Below are 21241 nucleotides of genomic sequence, written 5' to 3'. Positions count from 1 at the left end.
CAGTGATGTCGGGAGTATGTCCAGAGGGCTAGAGGACGGAGTCACGGTGGCAAGGAGCGCACTGATGTCTGACAGTGTGACCAAAGAAAACAAGGACCAGTCGCACCGGGGAGGCTGAATAGTGCAAGGGTTTGAAACAGTTAGAGGAATGTTGGCAGTGTCAGTTGTAGAGGAGACTGGGGCAGTGGGGACATTAGGGGATGTAATGGAGCTAATGGTATCAAACAGAAACTTGGGGTTTTTCTTATTAAGAGAGATAAGTTGGGCAAAATAAGCAGTTCTTATCGATGCTTTCCACGGCCACTCTGCCTTGCGGCAGCTTCTCCTATGATTTTGAATCCCTTCATTTATCCAAGGGCAGGGCTTCCTTAGAGAGGTGGATCTTGGTTTGATTGGAGCTACTTTATCAATAACAGACTTGCATCGAAGATTAAAACACTGTACCAGTGAATTCACATCATCATCATCATCATCATCACAGTCATCATCATCGTTTGAAGCAGGCTCAGCATCAAACAAGGAAATAAATTAAATAAATAAATAAATAAATAAAAATGTTTCTTTCCTTGAGCAATACATGATAGGTGCTTCTCAACGTATTCCATATCAAAGGAGACACAGCTGTGGTCACTGACAAGAGAATCCTACACATGTAGATTTTCAACAGTCAATCCATGTGAGAAGACAAGGTCCAGTGTATGTCCCTTAATGTGTGTGGGACCAGAGACATGCTGAACAAAGTTAAAAGACTCAGTGATATTTAAAAGCTCAGCAGCAGTGTTAGATGACTGATCGTCTATATGAATATTAAAATCACCAGTAATTAGAACCTTATCCATTGTGATAATAGAAGTTAAAAGTTCAGTGAAGTCAGATAGAATCCCACTAGCTAGGCCAGGAGGGCGATAAAATGCAGTAAAATGGGTTTTGTTAATTTATCTTAGTCACTTGAAGCTCAAACGAGGGGAAACAGTCAGAGTTCACCAACCTAATTTTGAGGCGGTTATGGAAGACAACTGCGAGGCCCCCGCCTTGTCCTGTAAGGGACAAGGGGTGTAGCAACAAAAGAGTATTCTGGGGGACACAGCTCCTTTAAGTGGATAAATTATCTGTGCCGCTGCCAAGTTTCAGACAGGAACAGGAAATCAAGATCTTTCTGGATGAGCAAGCCATACAGGACAAAGGATTTGTTTGCAATGGAGCGTGCATTGAGTAAGGCCATCTTGGACCGTGAAAGCACTGTGACATCACCGCCAGCTGACTGAGATCTGATGGCTGACAGACAGCTGACCCACGGAGCGATGACATGCCATGGGCAGAGGCTGCAGTAGACCGGGGAATACCAGGGTAGAGGCTGAGGGTCATTGTCCTCCTCGGTTGCTCGCAAGGAGATGGGACGCAGGTAGCTCATGGGTTCCGCCCGACTGTACACGGGATGGACTGTACCCGCCTTCTCCACCTCAGCCACACCTGGACGCCGGCCCTGGATCCGCGTTTCCGCAGTCTTCTCCGGAGTGGAGGTAGCAACAGCCCTCCAAGTGATAGGTCAGCGTAGACAGACGGGGGAGATAAGAAGTTGTAGCCCCAATTTGCACTGAACTCTTCCATAGAGTTCCTGATTTGTAGTAGCATGGTCTGATCATAGCACAGGCTGGAAGTGCAGGTTGATAGGACTTGTGAAAGTGTCAGGACAAAAATTAATGTAAAGAGACGAGACGCCGAGGCAACGGCCGTGCCAGTCACAGGCACCATGCTGCTCTACTCAACAGATTTAAAGGTTAAGGGTTCAAGTTCATTAATTGATCATTTTACTACACCAGAGTTGTAAACAGAAATTTCTGTTCGAGTCCCTTTATGCCACATAAGAAAAAAACAAACTACTTTATGCAGTGGAGTGTGGAGGATGAATTAAAGAGTCTCACAGCTGAGGAATGAAGCTGCTCCATACTCTGGTGGTATGGCAGCAGATACTTCTGTATCTTTTGTCAGATGGCAGCAGGGTGAACAGACTTTGGCTCGAGTGGGTGTTGTCTATTTGGATCCTTTGGGCTCTGTGCAGACATCTCACTTCACTGATGTCACTATTGGTGGTGATGTGCGATGACCACAATAGGTTCTCTGTTCTTTGTGAGTTTATTCCCAGGAACCTATACACACGTGGACAAAATTGTTGGTACCCTTCCGTTAAAGAAAGAAAGACCCACAATGTTCACTAAAATAACTTGAAACTGACCAAGTAATAATAAATAAAAAATGTATTGAAAATTAACTAATGAAAATCAGACATTGCTTTTGAATTGTGGTTCAACAGAATCATTTTAAAAAAACAGACTAATGAAGTGACTGTACAGTTTTTTCCCTTTTTTTCCTTCCTTTCCCTCCCTCCTCCCTCTATTTTGTACCCACATCCCTACCCTCCCCGTATTTCCCAAAGGAAAAGAAACAAAACAGAATACAGAACACATCAGGAGAAAATGAAAATAAATAAAAAGTAAAAAGGCAGCAACACATATTCACCGATATCAGTGGAGAATTTGCACATATATGTACATACATTGTACATACATGCCCATACATACACACATGCATACATGCATATACATACATATTTACATACTCATACATACACATAGTGTACATTTTATGTTAAGGTCTACCTAGCTACGTAAGGTACAGATTCATGGTTAAACTAAGCTAATCATTAGTCCCCTTTAGAAAATTTCTCCAAACTTGAAAGTAATGGAAACCAAAATTCTTGAAAAATATGACCACAATTATATTTTTCCAAGGTTTATCTTTCTAATGGTAAAAATACTAAAATCTGATCCATGACAACCTTAAAGGTTGGAGAGGAATCATCTTTCCAAAACAAGAGTACATCTATGTAATCATAATTAATATCCTGCATTTTTTCCTATCTAACTGAAAATTCAACATATCATTTAACAAATACAAACTGTGGCTTATATCAAATTTTATTTTCAAAACTGATTGTGTGAAGGAATGAACTGAGTTTCAGAAACGTACAAGTTCACATTCCCAAAACATATGCATAAATGTCCCATCCATCCTTTTACATCTAGGACATTTTTGTGCATTTTTGTGGGTGTTAGATACAGTTTATGGATTAATTTAAAATTAGATTCCTTAATTTTGTTGCTAGTGAATGGGAAATGTGTTCTTTCGCAGATATTTAACCAGGTATTTTCTTCAAAGACCATCCCTAGCTCCTTCTCCCATATCTTCATTAATACATCTGGAAAGATGACTGACCTCCTCTTGAGAGAGTATCATAAAATTCACTTGTCTTCCCCTTTATTGTCTCTGAGGACATTAACATATCTTCTATCTCAGATAGTCCAAACCGCAATTTGTTTACTTTAATAAGTGAATGAACAAGACTCAGAATTTGTAAATATTTAAAAAAGTCTCTGTTGGGAATGTTGTATTCAGATCTTAAGTCAATAAATTATTTTAATTGTGTGTTCAGTTTAAAAAAGTCTTTAAATTGTATTAAACCAGAGTTTGCCCATTCCCCTATGTTGATCGTTGTTTGAATGTTTAGATCTGGATTTTGATAAATAGGGGAGTTAATAGAGGTACAAGAGGTGATACCATATTTTTTCCTACAGTCTTTCCATGTTAACAGAGTATTAAGAACAGAGAAACATTTGTCCATTTTTTTTTATCTTTTCAAAGTGATTTATAAATAAGAGAGAAACCAGGGGCAGAGGTTTAAACAACTCTGCTTCAATCTGAACCCACAGGGACTCCTGTCTCCCCAATATCCATGATACCATGTTCCTTAACTGGGCTGCCCAAAAGTAATATTGCAGATTAGGGAGACCAAGACCTCCCATGGATTCCGGCTTCATGAGGGTCATTAGACTGATCCTAGGTTTCTTATTGCTCCAAATGAATATTGATTTCTCTGGATCTGTAATGTATAGAAGAATATCATCAGCATATAAGGAACTTTTATGTTCATAATTATTAATCTTTAAACCTTGAATGCTTGTGTTATCTCTTACACTTGCTGCCAGTGGTTTGATCACCATAGCAAAAACCAATGGCGACAAGGGACAGCCCTGCCTTGTCCCTCTGGTTAGGGAAAAGAAGTCAGAGCAGCTGCCATTGGTTATGACTGCAGCTTTAGGACAATTATAAATCATTTTAATCCATTCAGTAAAGTTAACACCCAAATAAAAATTTTGTAAAATGGAAAAAAAAAACCTCCCCTCAACCCTATCAAAAGCCTTCTCTGCATCTAAAGATAGAAGAAGGGAAGGCTCTTGCCGTTTATTGAAACAGTTATAACATTCAAAACTCTCCTTATATTGTCAGCAGCATATCTCCCCTTTACAAAACCCGACTGGTCTGGATTAATCAATTTAGGCAGAGCAGACTCCAGTCTTTTTGCTAATAATTTAGTGATGATCTTATAATCATGATCCAAGAGACTTATCTATCTAAGGTCTATATGATGAGCACTGCAGGGGGTCTTTACCACTTTTATGTAAAACACTAATATGTGCCAAGTTCATTGATTGAGGTAGTAATCTTTTGTAACAGAAATTATTCATCATTGCAATGAAAATCGGTTGAATTTCTGACCAGAATTCCTTTTAAAATTCAACTGAAAAACCATCTGGTCCTGGACTTTTATTTATGGGCATTGAGTTAATTGTAAGCAAGATTTCTGTTTCTGTAAATGGAGAGTTTAAGTGGTGTCGATCCTTCACAGAACAATCAAGCGATTTCTGTAGGTCTCAATGAGACTTCTGCACCTGTCGACAGGTATTTTGGCCCACTCCTCATGAGCAAACTGCTCCAGCTGTCTCAGGTTTGAAGGGTGCCTTCTCCAGACTGCATGTTTCAGCTCCTTCCGCAGATGTTCAATAGGATTTAGATCAGGGCTCATAGAAGGCCACTTCAGAATAGTCCAATGTTTTGTTCTTAGCCATTCTTGGGTGTTTTTATCTGTGTTTTTGGTCATTATCCTGTTGGAGGACCCATGACCTGCGACTGAGACCAAGCTTTCTGACACTGGGTAGCACATTTTGCTCCAAAATGCCTTGATAGTCTTGAGATTTCATTGTACCCTGCACAGATTCAAGACACCCTGTGCCAGATGCAGCAAAGCAGCCCCAGAACATAACTAACCCGCAGATTCCACCGGATACGTGTCCGCTGCGTTATGGCTGCGTTACGGCTCCGCCACGGCAGCGGAGTTGATTGGTTTCACTCTAGTCTATGTGTTAACTTCCACCAGGTCTGCTGCACTGCGTGTCTGCTGCGTCCCAGCTCCGGCAGTCCGCAGCCCTGCGGAGCAGATACGCAGGACTTCTATTCTGGCTGATGCCGCAGCACAACGCAGCAGTTCACCCGAATTCAGCACAGAGCAGACAGGAAAGAAGACACGAAGTCAGACACGAAGTCAGACACGAAACAACAACATGACATCCGGTTAATTTTCAAAACAAAACACTCCGTGTTGATTCCAGCACAAAAACCTCAAAAGAGAGACAAATACAACTAATCCTTCGGTCGGGACCACTTCGTGTTGTTGTGTTTATAACACATACGTATAACTGCGGTCGTGCGTGATTATATAATTATCACGGGAATTCCTCGGTTTTGTAACTCCAGCTGTTCGGCGGAGCTGTGCTGTGGCGGACTCAAAACGCAGCTGGTGGGGGTTGCCGGACGAGGACGACGGAGCAAAACTGTACCGGAGCCGTAACGCAGCGGACACATATCCAGTGGAATCTCAGGGTAAGCCTCCTCCATGTTTCACACTATGTACAGTGTTCTTTTCTTTGTCTGTGAACATAGAGCTGATGTGACTTGCCAAAAAGCTCCAGTTTTGTCTCATCTGTCCAAAGGACATTCTCCCAGAAGCTTTGTGGCTTGTCAATATGAATTTTGGCAAATTCCAGTCTCGCTTTTTTATGATTTGCTTTCAACAGTGGAGTCTTCCTTGGTCGTCTTCCATTTGGCTCAAACAGCGATGGATGGTGGGACCTGACACTGATGCACCTTGACCTTGGAGTTCACCTCTAATCTCTGGAAGTTGTTCTGGACTCTTTGGTTACCATTCGTATTATCCGTCTCTTCAATTTGTCATCAATTTTCCTCTTGCGGCCACGTCCAGGGAGGTTGGCTACAGTCCTGTGGACCTTAAACTTCTGAATAATATGTGTAACTGTAGTCACAGGAACGTGTAGCTGCTTGGAGAAGGTCTTACAAGCCTTTACCTTTAACATACTTGTCTATAATTTTCTTTCTAATCTCCTGAGACAACTCTCTCCTTAGCTTTCTGTGGTCCATGTTCAGTGTGGTACACACCATGATACCAAACAGCACAGTGACTACTTTTCACCCTTTAAATAGACAGACTGACTGATTACAAGTTTGAAGACACCTGTGATGCAAATTACAGGACACACCTTAGTTTAACATGTCCCTATGGTCAAATTATTTTCAATCTTTTCTAGGGCTACCATCAGTGTTGTCCAGGCCGGTTTCATTAGTTGTTTTTTAAAATGATTCTGTTGAACCACAATTCAAAAGCAATGTCTGATTTTCATTAGTTAATTTTCAGTAATTGTTTTATTTATTATTACTTTTGTCAGTTTCAAGTTATTTCAGTGGACATTGTTGGTACCCTTCTGTTAAAGAAAGAAAACCCACAATTTTGTCCACGCGTGTAACTGTTCACCTGCTTCACCTCAGCTCCACTGATGTAGACAGGGGTGTGTCTTTGCCTCTTTTTTTCTAAAATCAACTATCAGCTCCTTGGTTTTGCTGACAGTAGATTGGTCTCTGTGCAAAACTCTGCAAAATTGTTGATTTCCTCCCGATATCAACACTCATTATTGTTTATATATGGCCGATGATGGTGGTGTCATCCTCATACTTCACAATAGAGATCTCCTGAGGTCTGGGAGTGCAGTCATGGGTGTACAGTGTGAAGTGTTGAGCACTAACATAGAGGAGGTGCGACTGCTAATCCAAACTCTCTGGTGTCTGCTTTTGAGGAAGTCCAGTGTCCAGTTGCAGAGTGTTTTACTGAAGCCCAGAGTGTTTAGTTTTCCAATCCGTTTAATGGCGAGATTGTGTTGAATGCTGAGCTGCAGTCAACAAACAGCATCCTGATGTAGCTCTTCTTATTCTCCAGGTGTGTGAAGACTGAGTGAAGGGCAGTAGATATGACATCCTCTGTGGATCTGTTGGTTCTGAAAGCATACTGTTGAGGGTCCAGGCTGGCAGGGATGTTATCTCTGATGTGCTGGAGAACCAGTTTCTCAAAGCACTTCATCAGGATGGAGGTGAGAACCCTGGGGCGGTAGTCATTAAGACTAGACACAGAAAACTTTTTAGGTACAGGGACAATGATGGCTGTCTTGAGGCAAATGGGAACAGTCTCCTGTGGTTACTGACAGTGGCTGGTCCTCTGGAGGTTGAGTAGACTTTACAGGGGACTCTTTGTTGAGAAAATTAAAGCAAACATAAAAATCGTTGCGTCCATCTTATAATGTGGCCTCACACATAATTGGGGCACTCCTGCTTTTGTGCTGTTGGTGTTGAGGTCCCTCTCCAGTCTCTGCTGATGTCTCCTCTTTGCCTCCTTGATAACAGCTTTCAGTCTTGCTTTGGCAGTGCTTCCTTGTCATCAGACCAAAAGGCAACTTTTTTGGCTCTGGATAGGGCCCTCATCTCTCCACTATCCAGGCCTTCTGGTTGGGGAATGATCTTACTGTCTTTGTGATCACCACGTCATAAAGACATTTGCTGATATATGATGTCACTGTTTGTTGTTAGGCAACAAACTGACACCATCAGAGACGAACTATACAGAGACACCCATCATCTTATATAACCTCCCCTAATTAAGAGCTAATTCAGTGCAGGCTGGAATAAAGGGGAGGAGGCGATCAACTGCATGTAGGCAAGGTTCACAATAAGATGCTGTTAACCCTGCCCACATGCAAACTTGTAGAATTATTATGGCTAATCATCAAAGTAAAATTCACTCAAAATTAAATGATTAATTGTATTAACTATAGATTACATATAATTACTTTCCACTGTATCATGTCTGGTTCTGTTTCCTTCTATCAACTCTTACCTGTCACTTTTCATGCTGCCTAAACTGAAATGGACACAGTTGAGGCAGTGGTCAGCATCTGGTCCATCACAGCCCTGGTTTCCACACTGACTGTGGCATGGTCCTTAATTAAACACCACATTGTTTATGATTAACACCACCGTCATCATCACCAGTAAAAACAGATTCTAAATCTCTGTCGCCAACAGTGTTGTTCCATTCATTATTCTATTGCATGTGACCAGATGAGTTTTACTCTTTTAGACCAGGAGACAAACAAATATTTAGTTTTAGTCTTACTAAAAGGTCAAAGAAATGTATTGCCGATTCGAAGACATTATTTATAACTGTAACAGCTGTCTCAATTCATAAATGTTCTTGTCTGTCTGTGGTTTAAATGAAAATGAAACAGTTTGAAAATGTATTGTTTTTTAAAATATATATTGTTTCAAATTTTATTTTTTATTTTACAGAAAATAATTGTTCTACTCACATCTTACCAACCAACCTTCTTTGCACATCTATATAATATATGTGTTCAATGTATAATATCTTTTTCATGTGTTAACTCTTAATAAGTGTGAGTGCTGAAAATATTTTTATTAGATTTGATTGATTCTGTGTTGCAATTTTTTTTAAATAACAGCAATAGAATACATTTATTATATCAGTTTATATGTGAAAGTGTGATTCTCTCACCATTGTACTCATCTTCCTCTTTCTCCTCCATCTCTGGCTCCTCCAGGATCTCCTCTGGGGCTTGTATATCCAACATTGTTGAATGGGAGTGCAGACCACTGCTGGGATGGTAAGGGTTCTGAGATGTGCCATAGAGGATCAGTCTCCATTCTTTTAGATTGCCTGTGCCAAGCAACAACAATAATGTTGATATTTACTATGCTTTTCATAGTTTGCTCTGGATAATGACAGCTTCAGTTGTAAATCTAAATACAAATGTGTGCCTGAGCATGCATACATTTTTGAACCTTACCCAACACCTCAGGGTTGCGTAGCTTTGACAGTGAGTCAATAATCTCTAAAGTCCATGTGCCCTCTGCCCTCTCCCCCCAGAAGTGAACTGTCATGAACTCCCAGTTCCTGAAACCCTCGTTGGAACTGTCAAACAACCTGTAGACATAACAGTAAGGTGAAATAAGACCAACAGAAGTTAAGCTAAGAAGGTCAAATGTTAAGAGTGATTTATGTGTCATTATACAACACTGGGTTGCATACTGAAATTAAAGTGTGTGAACTCCTTTATGCTACACAAAAATAGATAGAACATACAGTTATTTATACACACATATACATTAAATGTTGTGGTGGAGACAGGTCTCTGTCAGACACAACAGTCTCTGATTTCCCATTGCTTGGCCAGCATGAGTCCCATTTGTCCATTTCATAGTCCTGTGACCAGAAATCAACCCGGAGCAGCCTTGAATCCAAGCTGGATTATTATGGCTCCAATCCTGGCTTTCTCCCCTCTCCTCCGAGGGCTGGTCTGGCCAGTCAAGTTGGATGGTCGAAAGATACCGTGGGCAGTGAACGTCTCAAGTCTGCTGCTCTTAATCCAAAACCAGTGCTCCTTTTTTCCACTACTGATGAATGTATTTCTGTCACACATAATTCTTATTTATAAATAATTTTATTATAAATAACAGCTAAGAAACTAACCTTGAAACGATAGTGCTGCTGAAAGAAATAAAAAGTGGTAAGTGTAGTTGGAAGCAAAATTAGGTCTTTTTGAAAACCTAGTGACACAGTGGCAGATAGTGGAAGCGAGGACAATGCTGACTGAAATAGTTGGCTAATGGCAGGCTTATACCCACAGTGTACATTCAGCGAGTAAGACAAATCAGCAGTGGACCCTTGAGGGAAAAGCGGAGCAGAGAGAAAAGGCAAGATATTGATTGATTGGTGAGGCCTTATTCAGACAGAATCAGGCGATGTGGCTACTAGCCACAGGTTGCGCGTCGGTGTTGGAGATGTAATGCTTCAAACTTTAACCCCCACCGATCCAGAAGGTGACACCTCAAAGTGGTTTGCCAACTTCCATTAAACAACGGAGGAGAAACTTCCATGTTGCTCTGCTAGTGTGTAGTCCTACCAGTCATTGTTTGTCCATTTTGACAATAGAAGAAAGCAGCCCATCCGGGTACTTTGCCCTCGTGTCATGCCCCCACCCCCTTTTGGGTGAAAACCGCTCTATTGGACTGGTGGTAAATGCAAATTCTGGGGTGTCTGCCAATTTAATAGCATAAAATAATACTACACTGGAAACATTACACAATACTCCCTTGTGTTTTTTGGTCATTCATGCTGCTTGCCCAACATGATGCCAGGTTGCATTTCTCCTAAATTGATTCAGTTTAGATTTTTTGGCCCCAGCCAAATTTGACCCAAATTCCCTATTAATGTTGAAAAAAGCATTACAGCAAACAGTTTAAAATCTCTTATGGTGTGTTCAGACTAAATGCAAGGCAAATCATTTGCATGTCTAGATTACACACAAAGTCAATGAAAAGATGCGAAAAGATGCAAATTTGCTTTTATTTGCTCTGAGCAGCATGAATGACACAAATTTGCGCAGTCACGTGAGTGAAAATATTGAACTCAAGCGTGGATTTCGCATGACGCTGTGTCATGCCTTTCAGTGTTGATATTCACACTGACATCATGACGTTGACTTCGCTGATGTCCAGACACTCATGAACAGCAGTGGAGGAGAGGATATTAATCAGTAATAGTGGCCGTGTGTGGACACCCAGAGCTGTACGATAATGCAGCTACTCATACTGGGACAGGACAAATAAGGAGCTGGCATGTAGGAAAGTGAACGAGGAAGTTGGATTACCTGGTAAGTTTTCGAAATACGTAAGTTTCAGCACAGCATAGCCCTGATCGATCCAAATTCCATTCAGGGAACAAACATTTTATAAGTTGTTTGCTTGCTATCTAGCTGACAGCCCTTTTGATCCATTTATTGCAGTCAGATCACAAGCAAAATCTCTTTGTTTTGGGTTCATAACAATGTGGTAAAACAGATTAATTCAGTCTACGTCTACTTGCTGGACACAGTTACTATTTATTGATTTTAATACACCTATTAAGAAACTCGAAGACGTATGGACAGGCGCTCCGCAGCTGAGAACTGGGCACCGGTCAGCCTCAGGCAGTGCTTGAAGCTCCAGACGCTGAAATTCACAGAGCTGGGTGCGAATACAAATGAATAACCCTGTGATCTAATTCATGCATGCAACGCGAGGTGAATATTTTCTTCGCGTTTGGTCTGAAGGCACCATTAGAGTTATAACAAAGCTTTTTTACTTTAGTACTCTACTTTTAGTATTAGGAGTTAGTTTTTAGGCAAAAACTGAGTATATATTTGTTGTTACTACATCACGGCCTGCAAGAATACAGCACGCTCGGTTTAGCAGAGAGTGGGGAGTGACGTTAATAAATTCCACATAGGTACATTGAAACATAACTTCTTCAAAATTTGACAGTGTTTCTTACAACAATGTTGCAGTGACTAGTGCAAACTATAAACTACAGCATGTGCATGGTCGGATACAACTGGGGAATTCTGTAGAACTGACCCTTTAATGAAAAGCCATGGTGGCCTTCAGATGCAGTCGGAACTGCCGAGTGCATTGGTTTGTACAGTGTAGCTCTCACCTCTTGGCTAGTAGTTGTGATCTTGTTCCAGACGAAGATATGAGGTTGATCTCCAGGTCTCCTCGTCGTGGGTGGACAATCAGGACCTTGACCACCACATGCTCCAAGTAAGCCACGTGCTGCTCAGGTTCTTCTGAACACCCAGAGGTGGTTATGCTGCTATTCAGACTTTGACCTGCATGGATATACCTGGGACAGCCATAAGCACAAGTATTATCTGATATATGATAACTGGCAGAATAGATTACTCTCCCACATTGTGCCTGAAAGATGCAATAAAGCACATGAGCAATGGGGGCAGTATGTCAGGATGTAAGTGAAGGACAGCAGCAGTCCCTGAACAAACTTCAACAACAATAGTAAGAAGATTTGAGAGGAATGCGCAGTCAAGACCTCTATGTTATTCCAGAGACCGTTTTGTGACAGGATCACACCAACGGCAACACACGTCAACATGTTCACATTCCAAATCATGACTACTCACTAGTCATTACTACATTATTACATAGGGCAATTATTACATTAATTCAGTGAATAGGTTGTGTAAGTAACATGTGTTACACAAGTGTGCAGTTGAAAGAGAGAGAGCAAGAGAGTGATTGGTTGATAAGCCTATAATTTATCTGGTTTATTAAAACCTGACTAGTATACATTTATTTGATCTACAAATAATTTAATGATTACATTTTTCTACTATCACTTGGTTATAGACTGCTTCATATAATTTTGTTATTATAATTCTATAAATTGTTTGATAACTTTGAATAATTCCTTCCTATTAGAACGATTGATACTGATACTCACTGTGTGATGGAGGCCGGTCTAATGTAGGAGCTAAATACACAACCACCCAGACCCTCCACTGTCCAGGTACTGATACAGTACACACACACACACCACCAACATCAACACACACACACACACACACACACACACACACCACCAACATCAACACACACACACACACACACACACCACCAACATCAACACACACACACACACACACACACACACACACACACAATAATTTCAACACAAACTTCCACAATCTTTCACAAACACACACACAGATCAAGTGTTCATTGTTTTCTACTATTTTCTTGATTTTACGAATTGTACCTTTTTGCTTTTGCTTTTTCTTTTTAATTTTACTGTAATCTCATTATTACTTAATGCTTTGGCAACACTGTCTCTGTTACATTCGTGCCGATGAGGCATATTGAATTGAATTGAATTGAACTGAATTGAATTGAGTGAGTTAGACACGGAGTATGATGTTAACAGTAACATTATAACTGTAAATGTAGCAGTGCAGTGTGTGTGCAGTTTATGCTGTTTGTTGATGAATAAATGCTACAACTCCTCAAGGCCCAAGTTAGGGGGGTTAGCCACAGCGATACTTTGACCCAGGCTCACTTAAGGTGGCCTGGCATTCAAGGTGATCAGCTTTTATCATTTGGGTCACAAACCCCTTCTCTGTCCTGATCTACAGAGAAAATAGGTTTTCCCTGTAGTATCAAAAATGGTTTCTCAAGGTATTATATCGAAGTAAGAAATACTTACACTATTCCACACACATTGAAAATGTTTCTTGAGCATGTTTATCCAGACGCAGGATCAAGGATGAAAAGAGTTCCTTAGATGAGTCAGAGGCTGAGCTGTCGGACACACTCCACAAACACTGACTTGTGCATATTATACTGCAAAAAAATGCAGCAGTCAAATTTGTGCACATAAAGTGGCACCACAGTGCCCTTGAAGTACAAGGATTTCCATGCTTTTTGGTTTGGTTTGTAAATTTGTATTTCAACTATATATTGTGATTCGTCTTTATGCAAGCATTGGCATAAATACAGTCATGTTTAGCTCCCTCTAGGAGCCTGTTCAGACCTTGTATTAACATCCATCCTGAGTGATTCAATCACAAGTGGACAGCTTTAAGCCCATCAGTTCATCAGTTCGGTTCTGACATTAACATGCATTTTGACATTCGTCTCGAGTGACCACTTGTGATCAGATCTTCACTTCTATATGCAAATAAACACTTACATTACTGGGACAAATGGACACAGTGTTTTTTACGTAAAGAAAGAAAGAGCTTAATGTATAACATTTGCAAATTTACAAGAAGGCCCAAATAATAAAGAACGTCATTAAGTAAATTTTTTTAGCCTAAACAGTCACTATACTATATTTGCCTGGAGGCACGCACCCGCGTGCACGCGAGTCTCCCCCACAGCCGCTTGCACTACGGAAGCCGCGCCAGACAAGATCAACGAGAACTCGCGGTAGATACACACCGGTATTTACATCCTGCTGTGAGTTTCAAAGTTTCAAATCACTAGTGCAGGCAGATCCCTCTTGTGTTTGTGTGTCACTTGGTCGCTCACAGCTGCACAGGTACATAGCTACATTGCAAAGTGCACAGAGGATGTCACTGTAATTAGGACTTTCACTGCACGTGGCAACCGAAAAAGCCTTCAGGGGGGGGGGATATGACTGCTCTCCGCTCAGCCAGGTCTGTGCTCTCAAAGGGAATCAAGGCTGTGAAAGGCATCTACGCAGAGAAAATCCAGGGACACCTCTGCGACACAGGAAACACCAGGCAGATGTGGCAGGGAGTCCAAGCGCTGACGGATTACAAGTCCAGGCAGGGGGTCAACGACGATGATGCTTCTCTTCCAGACAGGCTCAACAACTTCTCTGCACACTTTGAAGCACCAAACCCGACAACCAGAGGGTGGGCTGGTCCTTCTCTACCATTTATCGGGCCAGCCCTCACCATCAACGCAGCAGACACACACGGGCGCATGGCGTCTGTCCGACTTCCCAGTTTTCCGACCATACATTTCTTAATTTTTGCGTCCATTAGTCCGACTCTCTATTTCTCCGACTACCCAAAATTTCGACTTCCCATTTCTCCGACCATACATTTCTATATTTTTTCGTCCATTAGTCCGACATCCCATTTCCCCGACTTAAGTATGCCCAGTGTTACGACTCCCAGTAATTACGACAGTGTATTAGACCGACTAATCCGGCCCAGAAGCAGGATAGACTGAGATATCAACTTAATCTCCTGTATTTTGACGGCGCCACAGTGTAGTCAAAAGCGCGTGGGTCCTGCTCCTGTTCCTTTTATTTTTTAAGACATGTGCACAGATGTGATACAGTCAGTGAAAGCTTAATTAATAAACACAAAGTCTCGGCATCCGAAGGAGGAGAATCCTTGAACGGGAAGCAGACCGTGGTGGATTTCAATCACACACTCCAACCCCAAATGTTGCAACTTTAGAAAATGTTATCCAGGAAAAAAAAGACTTACAAACACGGACCAAAACGGCTCCATAATACGCACAAAAATCCAAAAGAAACTAAAGTTAAAAAAAAAAAAAATCTCTGCATGACATTTTGTTCAGTGAAATCCACAGACAAGACGGCTGCACAAGTGGGGCATCAGTTTATTTTGAAAAGTGCTGGGGACAATAACCATATAGGCTACTGGAGTTTGTTTTGAGGGGTGCTGGGTAGGCTACAGTTATGTTCCGTTAGTTTTAAGTTTTGTTAACACTAGAGGTGACCCCGAATCATGCACTGCGGAACCGGGGGGGGCATGGCCCGGGTAACTTTTGTGCTCTGATTATTTTATGAATAAAAGCAAGCTCAGCCTACCCGGGGTTACTTTAAACCGTGACTGTGAATCTCCTTCGCCTCGAGCCATGACCCAGAGCCGGTTCGGTCCAAAGTCGGAATTCTGGATGGTCAGATTTAGCCCTGGTCGGAATATAGAGATTATTTTGGTCGGAGCAATGCGCAGTCGGGCCAATGGGCCTATAAAAGTCGGATTAATGAGTAGTCGGAGAGATGGGCGGTCGGACTTTTGGGCCGTCGGACTGACTTATGCTCCCCGACACACACAGGGCCCTAACCAGGGTCAACCCTAGGAAGGCCCGGATAACATCCCGGGACGTGTGCTCAGAACCTGCACTGGTGAGCTAGCAGATGTCCTGACTGACATCTTCATCATCTCCCTCAGTCAGGCCATCGTCCCCAGATGCTTCAAAACATCCACTATAATACCAGTAGCAAAGAAATCAGTTGTATCCTGTCTGAACGACTACTGCCCCGTCGCACTGACACCAATTGGGATGAAGTGTTTTGAGCAGCTTGTCAAACCACACATCACAGCCAGCCTCCCTGCATCACATGACCCACACCAGTTTGCTTATCATCCCAACCACTCCACAGAGGATGCAATATCCACCACTTTGCACTCAGTCATCACCCATCTGGACCAGAAAGACACCTACGCCAGAATCCGGTACATTGGTTTCATCTCAGCATTTAATACCATCATCCCCCAGAGACTAATGGAGAAACTCCTCCTACTGGGCCTGAACACCGACACATGTCTCTGGATCCGGGACTTTCTGACGGAGAGACCCCAGTCTGTCGGAAATAACACTTCCTACTCATCACGCTGAGCACTGAATCTCCTCAAGGCTGTGTACTCAGTCCATTGTTTACACTGCTAACACACAAGTGTGCATCCAGACATGAGGGGAACCAGATCATCAAGTTTGCGGATGACACCACAGTGGTGGGACTCATTCATAGAAATGAGGAATCAATGTACAGAGAATAAGTTAAACACCTAGAGGGTTGGTGCAGAGAAAATAATCTGGTGCTCAATGCGGACAAAACGAAGGAGATGATTATCAACTTCCGGAGGTCACAGCCCGAGCATGCTCCTCTTAGCATCAGTGTCCGCACAGTGGAGAGGGTGGAGAACATCAAGTTCCTCGGAGTGCAGATCTCGCAGGACCTGAACTGGAATAAGAACACCTCAGGGATCACGAAACGTGCCCAGCAGAGACTGTACTGCCTGAGGAAGCTGAAACAAGCCATTCTCCCCATCAGCATCCTCAGGACCTTCTATAGTGGTGTGGTGGAGAGCATTCTGACATATTGTATCTCGACATGGTACTCCAGCTGCAGTATGTCAGACAAAAAAGCCCTGCAGAGAATAGTTAGAGGAGCTGAGAGGGTCATAGGAGTTTCCCTCACCTCTGTCCAAGAACTCTTCCTAAGGGACCCCTCCCACCCCTTCCACACATCCTTTGAACTGCTCCCATCAGGAAAACGGTTCCAGAGTCTAAAAGGCCGAACAAACAGACTAATCAACAGCTTCCTTCCACAAGCTGTTAGATTGCTGAACTGCTGATCTGGAGCATGCGCACTACTGCACTTCATGAGCCTTAGTCATAGTTTTAGTCTTTAGATTATTATAGTAATGTATTGTGTGTATTTATTGTGTTCGTGTTGTGGGATCCCAGAGAAACACAATCTCTTTTTGCTGCACTACTTTTGTAGGTACAGCTTAATGACAATAAATCTTTGATTGACTGATTGATTGATTGATTGATTGATTGAGTCACACACACACACACACACACACACACACACACACACTTTGGTATGAGTTTTGAAAAAAAAAACTAAATAAGGAACAAGTCATCTTTGTAGTGGAAGCATTAAAAGTGACACTGCATCATGCATCTCAAACTTTCACTGTGTAACAGTAGCTTAGTAAAGTGACTGTGTGTGTCACCACCAGAGGTGGACAGAGTACACAACTTCACTACTTGAGTAAAAGTACAGATACTCCTTGTCAAATATTACTCCAATACAAGTAAAAGTAGCTTAGTCAAAATATTACTTAAGTAAAAGTACTAAAGTATTTGTTTAAAAAATTAATTAAGTAAAAGTATTTTAAAAATATCTCAGGAAATACAGGAAAGGAAAGTAGCTTAATGTCATTATACAATACACTGATGCGATTCTGCTACAGACAGTTTATAGCTCAAAAATAAGCAAATAAAGGCAAGAAGCCTCAGAACACAGACTCAGCTGCGTTCATCAACACATGAAATATATTGCAGACAGCTGCGGTCAGTTCAGTATATTTTTGCATCTGACATCCATGCTTTCTCTACATAAAAAGATGTAGATGCAGGCACTACAAGAACTGATATTGACATTTACAGATAAACAACTTATTGGCTAGTTTACTTTACTTATATCATACATCACAGCCAAAAATGAGCCGGATAACCCACGTCAAAGACAGCCGCACCTCACTAACGCGCGCACATCCACACTCTCGCTCTCTCTCTCTCTCTCTCTCTCTCACACACACACACACACACACACACACACTCTCTCTCTCTCTCTCTCTCTCTCTCTCTCACACACACACAGACACACACACACACACACACACACACACACTCTCTCTCTCTTTCACAAACATTAAGCTAGCTAACGTTAGTAGCTACTTTACATACCGCGACGTGCTTTCTCAGGTTGGAAGACGAGTCTTTGTGGTCCGTGATATAATTGGTCCGCGGTAAGAACAACCAACATTTAAACTGAAACGAATCAGTTTTTGTGACAAAAATCTCAAACATGGGTTTGAGATAAGGCCACGGGTGCTCATGACGTAGTACAGGTACGGCAATACGACTAAGACAAACCATACGCGAATCAGTAGAAACAGTTTATTTTCTCTGAATTTTGCAAAAAAAAAATCATCAGCTGACGTAAGATCAAAAGTAGCGAGTAACGAGAGCATCAATAGAAATGTAGCGGAGTAAAAGTACAATATTTGTCCTTCAAATGTAGTGGAGTGAAAGTAAAAGTATCCCCCCAAAATAATACTCAAGTAAAGTACTGATACTCAAAAACTGTACTTAAGTACAGTACTCAAGTAAATTTACTTCGTTACTGTCCACCACTGGTCACCACACACACAGCATCTTAACTTGATCAGCTTCATACTGTCAGAAGTTAATATATTTAGACACACAACACACTGTGGTCTCTCTTCATTATCTACTGTTGTACTGGTGAAGCTGAGGGTGAGATATGCCTTGTCATATTTTCCTTGCCTTTGTTTTGGCTTTGTTTAATAGCCTGTTTTAACTCTCTCAGTCAGCTACATACCACACACCCACCTGCAGTTCACCTCACCTAGTGTGTCGCTCAGGCATCTGACTGCAGGTGTGCTGAGGAGGAACAGTCCTCCACTTTGTAGCCTCCAGCACCATGGCCTCTGCATCCACCAGGCCAAAACCATACAGGTGGCTGACTGTAAAAGAGACATACATTAAGTTAAGTCATGTCAGTTACAAAGCAAGGATCAACGTGAAGAGAGTAATTATGCTTGTATTATTATCTAAGGCTTCAGTGTTTTTGAAAGATAAAACAGGCAATATTAGTATTAGAAGAAGAATGAAGTGTGCCTCTATGTCCAACAGCATTGGTCCTCCAGTCATCAGCTTTCAGATGGGCTGGTCTGGATGTTTTCACAAGAAGATGTTGTACATCCCTCCATGTCAGCAAAAGGCTGCAGAGAACAAAGACAATGCTAGTCTCATTTGGCCAAACAGAGCGACTAATTACCTTTATCTTCGTTAGCTCTATTTGGCATTTTACTCTTATGACAACTCAATTAAATGTATTTTATTCCACCATGTTTGCTGAGATGACCATGTTTTTGGCAGATCCTCCACAAGTCAACTTCAGCATTTGAAAACATTCAGACATAAGGGCACAAAGATACAGGAAGAGGCAACTCACAACTGATTGTAAATGTCTATATTTTTCTTTTGGTCAGCAAATCCCATGGAAAGACCCAAACCAACTATGAATGTATCATACTGACAACATTGTGTGGATTTCCTGAAATATCTCTCCATTGTTGTCAATTACAAACACATCAATGCATTGTCCTAGAGCACCAAATGTCTATGAATCTGCAGCTGAAAATAGTCCCTGAAAATTTTAATCTGACTAAATACAACAGTGGATATTAATGTAAAGGAAACTATTTGTGAGCCGTTTTACAGATAATGGGATGATGTGACATGTTGCAGAGAAAGGTCATCATTTCCAGTAAGTAAACTGAAAAAATACTGTTCCCACAAGAATCTTTACTCTATCTTACTCACAACAACAACAACAACAACTGCAAAGACAGACAGACAGATGTTTTGGATTGACAGGCTTAATACTCCCCCCTACAGGCCTTAGTTTTATTTGAAACCTTTTTAGAATTATGTTTGTGTGTTGATGCATGATGCAGTGGCTGCATTTTTATATCCCTGCTGCTTATTCTACATTATACGTTGTTAGAATTACAGCCTAAAAAAAGAATTACCCCTTTAAAGGTGTTAATTGTAAGAGGATCAAGGGGGTAAAATGAACATGGGGTCAGGGTAAATTGAGCCACCATTAAATACTGATATATAAATATGGCACTGGATTGTTTCAAAAGCACTGGAGAAATCACAAAACAAGAGCCACACAGTACTGTCTGCTAGCACTAGGGCCTATTATTCACTGTACAAAGGCAACACGTTGTCCAAATGAACTCTTCAGCCCCAACAGAATCTCATTTGAAACACAAGTGTTTTTCGGGGGGATTTGTTATTTTCATGAAATATGTAACGTTAGCCAGCTTAGCTACTTTTGTAGCTTGTATTAGCCCAACGCTAACGGTCTCCTCTGCCCTGCTGACGGACTGTCTGATGCGCGTTCAAGTTTGTGGGGGCGGGGCTTTGGACGGAGCACTGACGGGAGGGGGAGAAGGGGGTGGAGCTTAGACGAGGTGCCACTTTCAAATCTTGCTAGCTCTCCAACATTACCAACTATACCTTTAAGTGGTAGAAAAACGGTTAATAGGATGAATGGTGATGTCTCTGCAGCCTGAGGAGGGTCGCGCTGGCAGAAATCGCACTGTTTAACTTCCTAGAGCGGGTAGGAACCTATCCGACGTAAAGACGTCTAGTGCGACCTGCTTTACGGCATACGTCACACATTTATTCGTCAGTGGATTTAGCCAGCAGCTACTGGGATTTTTTGTAAACCAACGCCATGGCCGAGCCAGTTAAAAAAGCCAAGAAGGTATTGTATGAGGAGGCGAAGAAAAGAAAAAGAGAAAGTGATAGAACAGAGCCTGGACACCTAAATATTGGACCAGCTTACACTCGGTGGCGCGAGCTGAAATGGGTTTCAAGACTGATGGCGACCTAACCTGGATGCTACTGGATTTGTAAGTCATATATACATATTTATTATCTTACCGACTTTTACTTTGAGTTGATTTGTTGTTATGTGGTGTTCATTGGGGCTCTATTTGTCCACAGTTTATAACCGTAATAAAGCCGGGAGATAAGCTAATGCTGTCCGTTTCGATAGCTTGCTCGTTTTCATGTAGTGACTGTAAACGATGACTAACTTACTAAAACACTATGAACGTCTTGTCCTGAAAAGTTCTATTGAAAGCTATTGTTGTTATCGGTAAGGTTAGCATGCTACTTACTGTTGTCATACCGAGTTGGTTGTAGTTATTACACCAAACACAATGTCACAACTTGCGATTGTATTTAG

At 41.7% G+C, this 21241-nt stretch overlaps 1 protein-coding gene across 1 annotated transcript in view; it reads right to left on the bottom strand.

Moving 5' to 3' along the window:
* pcsk6 (proprotein convertase subtilisin/kexin type 6) overlaps positions 1-21241 on the bottom strand; it is a 48137-nt gene that overhangs the window by 12589 nt on the left and 14307 nt on the right. The window contains exons 10-15 of the mRNA XM_084355883.1: positions 19093-19196; positions 18821-18938; positions 11789-11977; positions 9102-9238; positions 8810-8971; positions 8132-8234 (exon numbers count right to left, since the gene is read on the bottom strand). Of these exons, the coding sequence (XP_084212009.1) occupies positions 8132-8234; positions 8810-8971; positions 9102-9238; positions 11789-11977; positions 18821-18938; positions 19093-19196 (813 nt within the window). The remainder of the gene's footprint in view (positions 1-8131; positions 8235-8809; positions 8972-9101; positions 9239-11788; positions 11978-18820; positions 18939-19092; positions 19197-21241) is intronic.

The sequence above is a fragment of the Pagrus pagrus genome (assembly GCF_965226575.1).
Source record: "Pagrus pagrus genome assembly, chromosome: 1".
NCBI lineage: Eukaryota > Metazoa > Chordata > Actinopteri > Spariformes > Sparidae > Pagrus > Pagrus pagrus.
The sequence above is the reverse complement of the archived record's forward strand: the minus strand, read 5'-3'. Positions and strand labels throughout refer to the sequence as shown.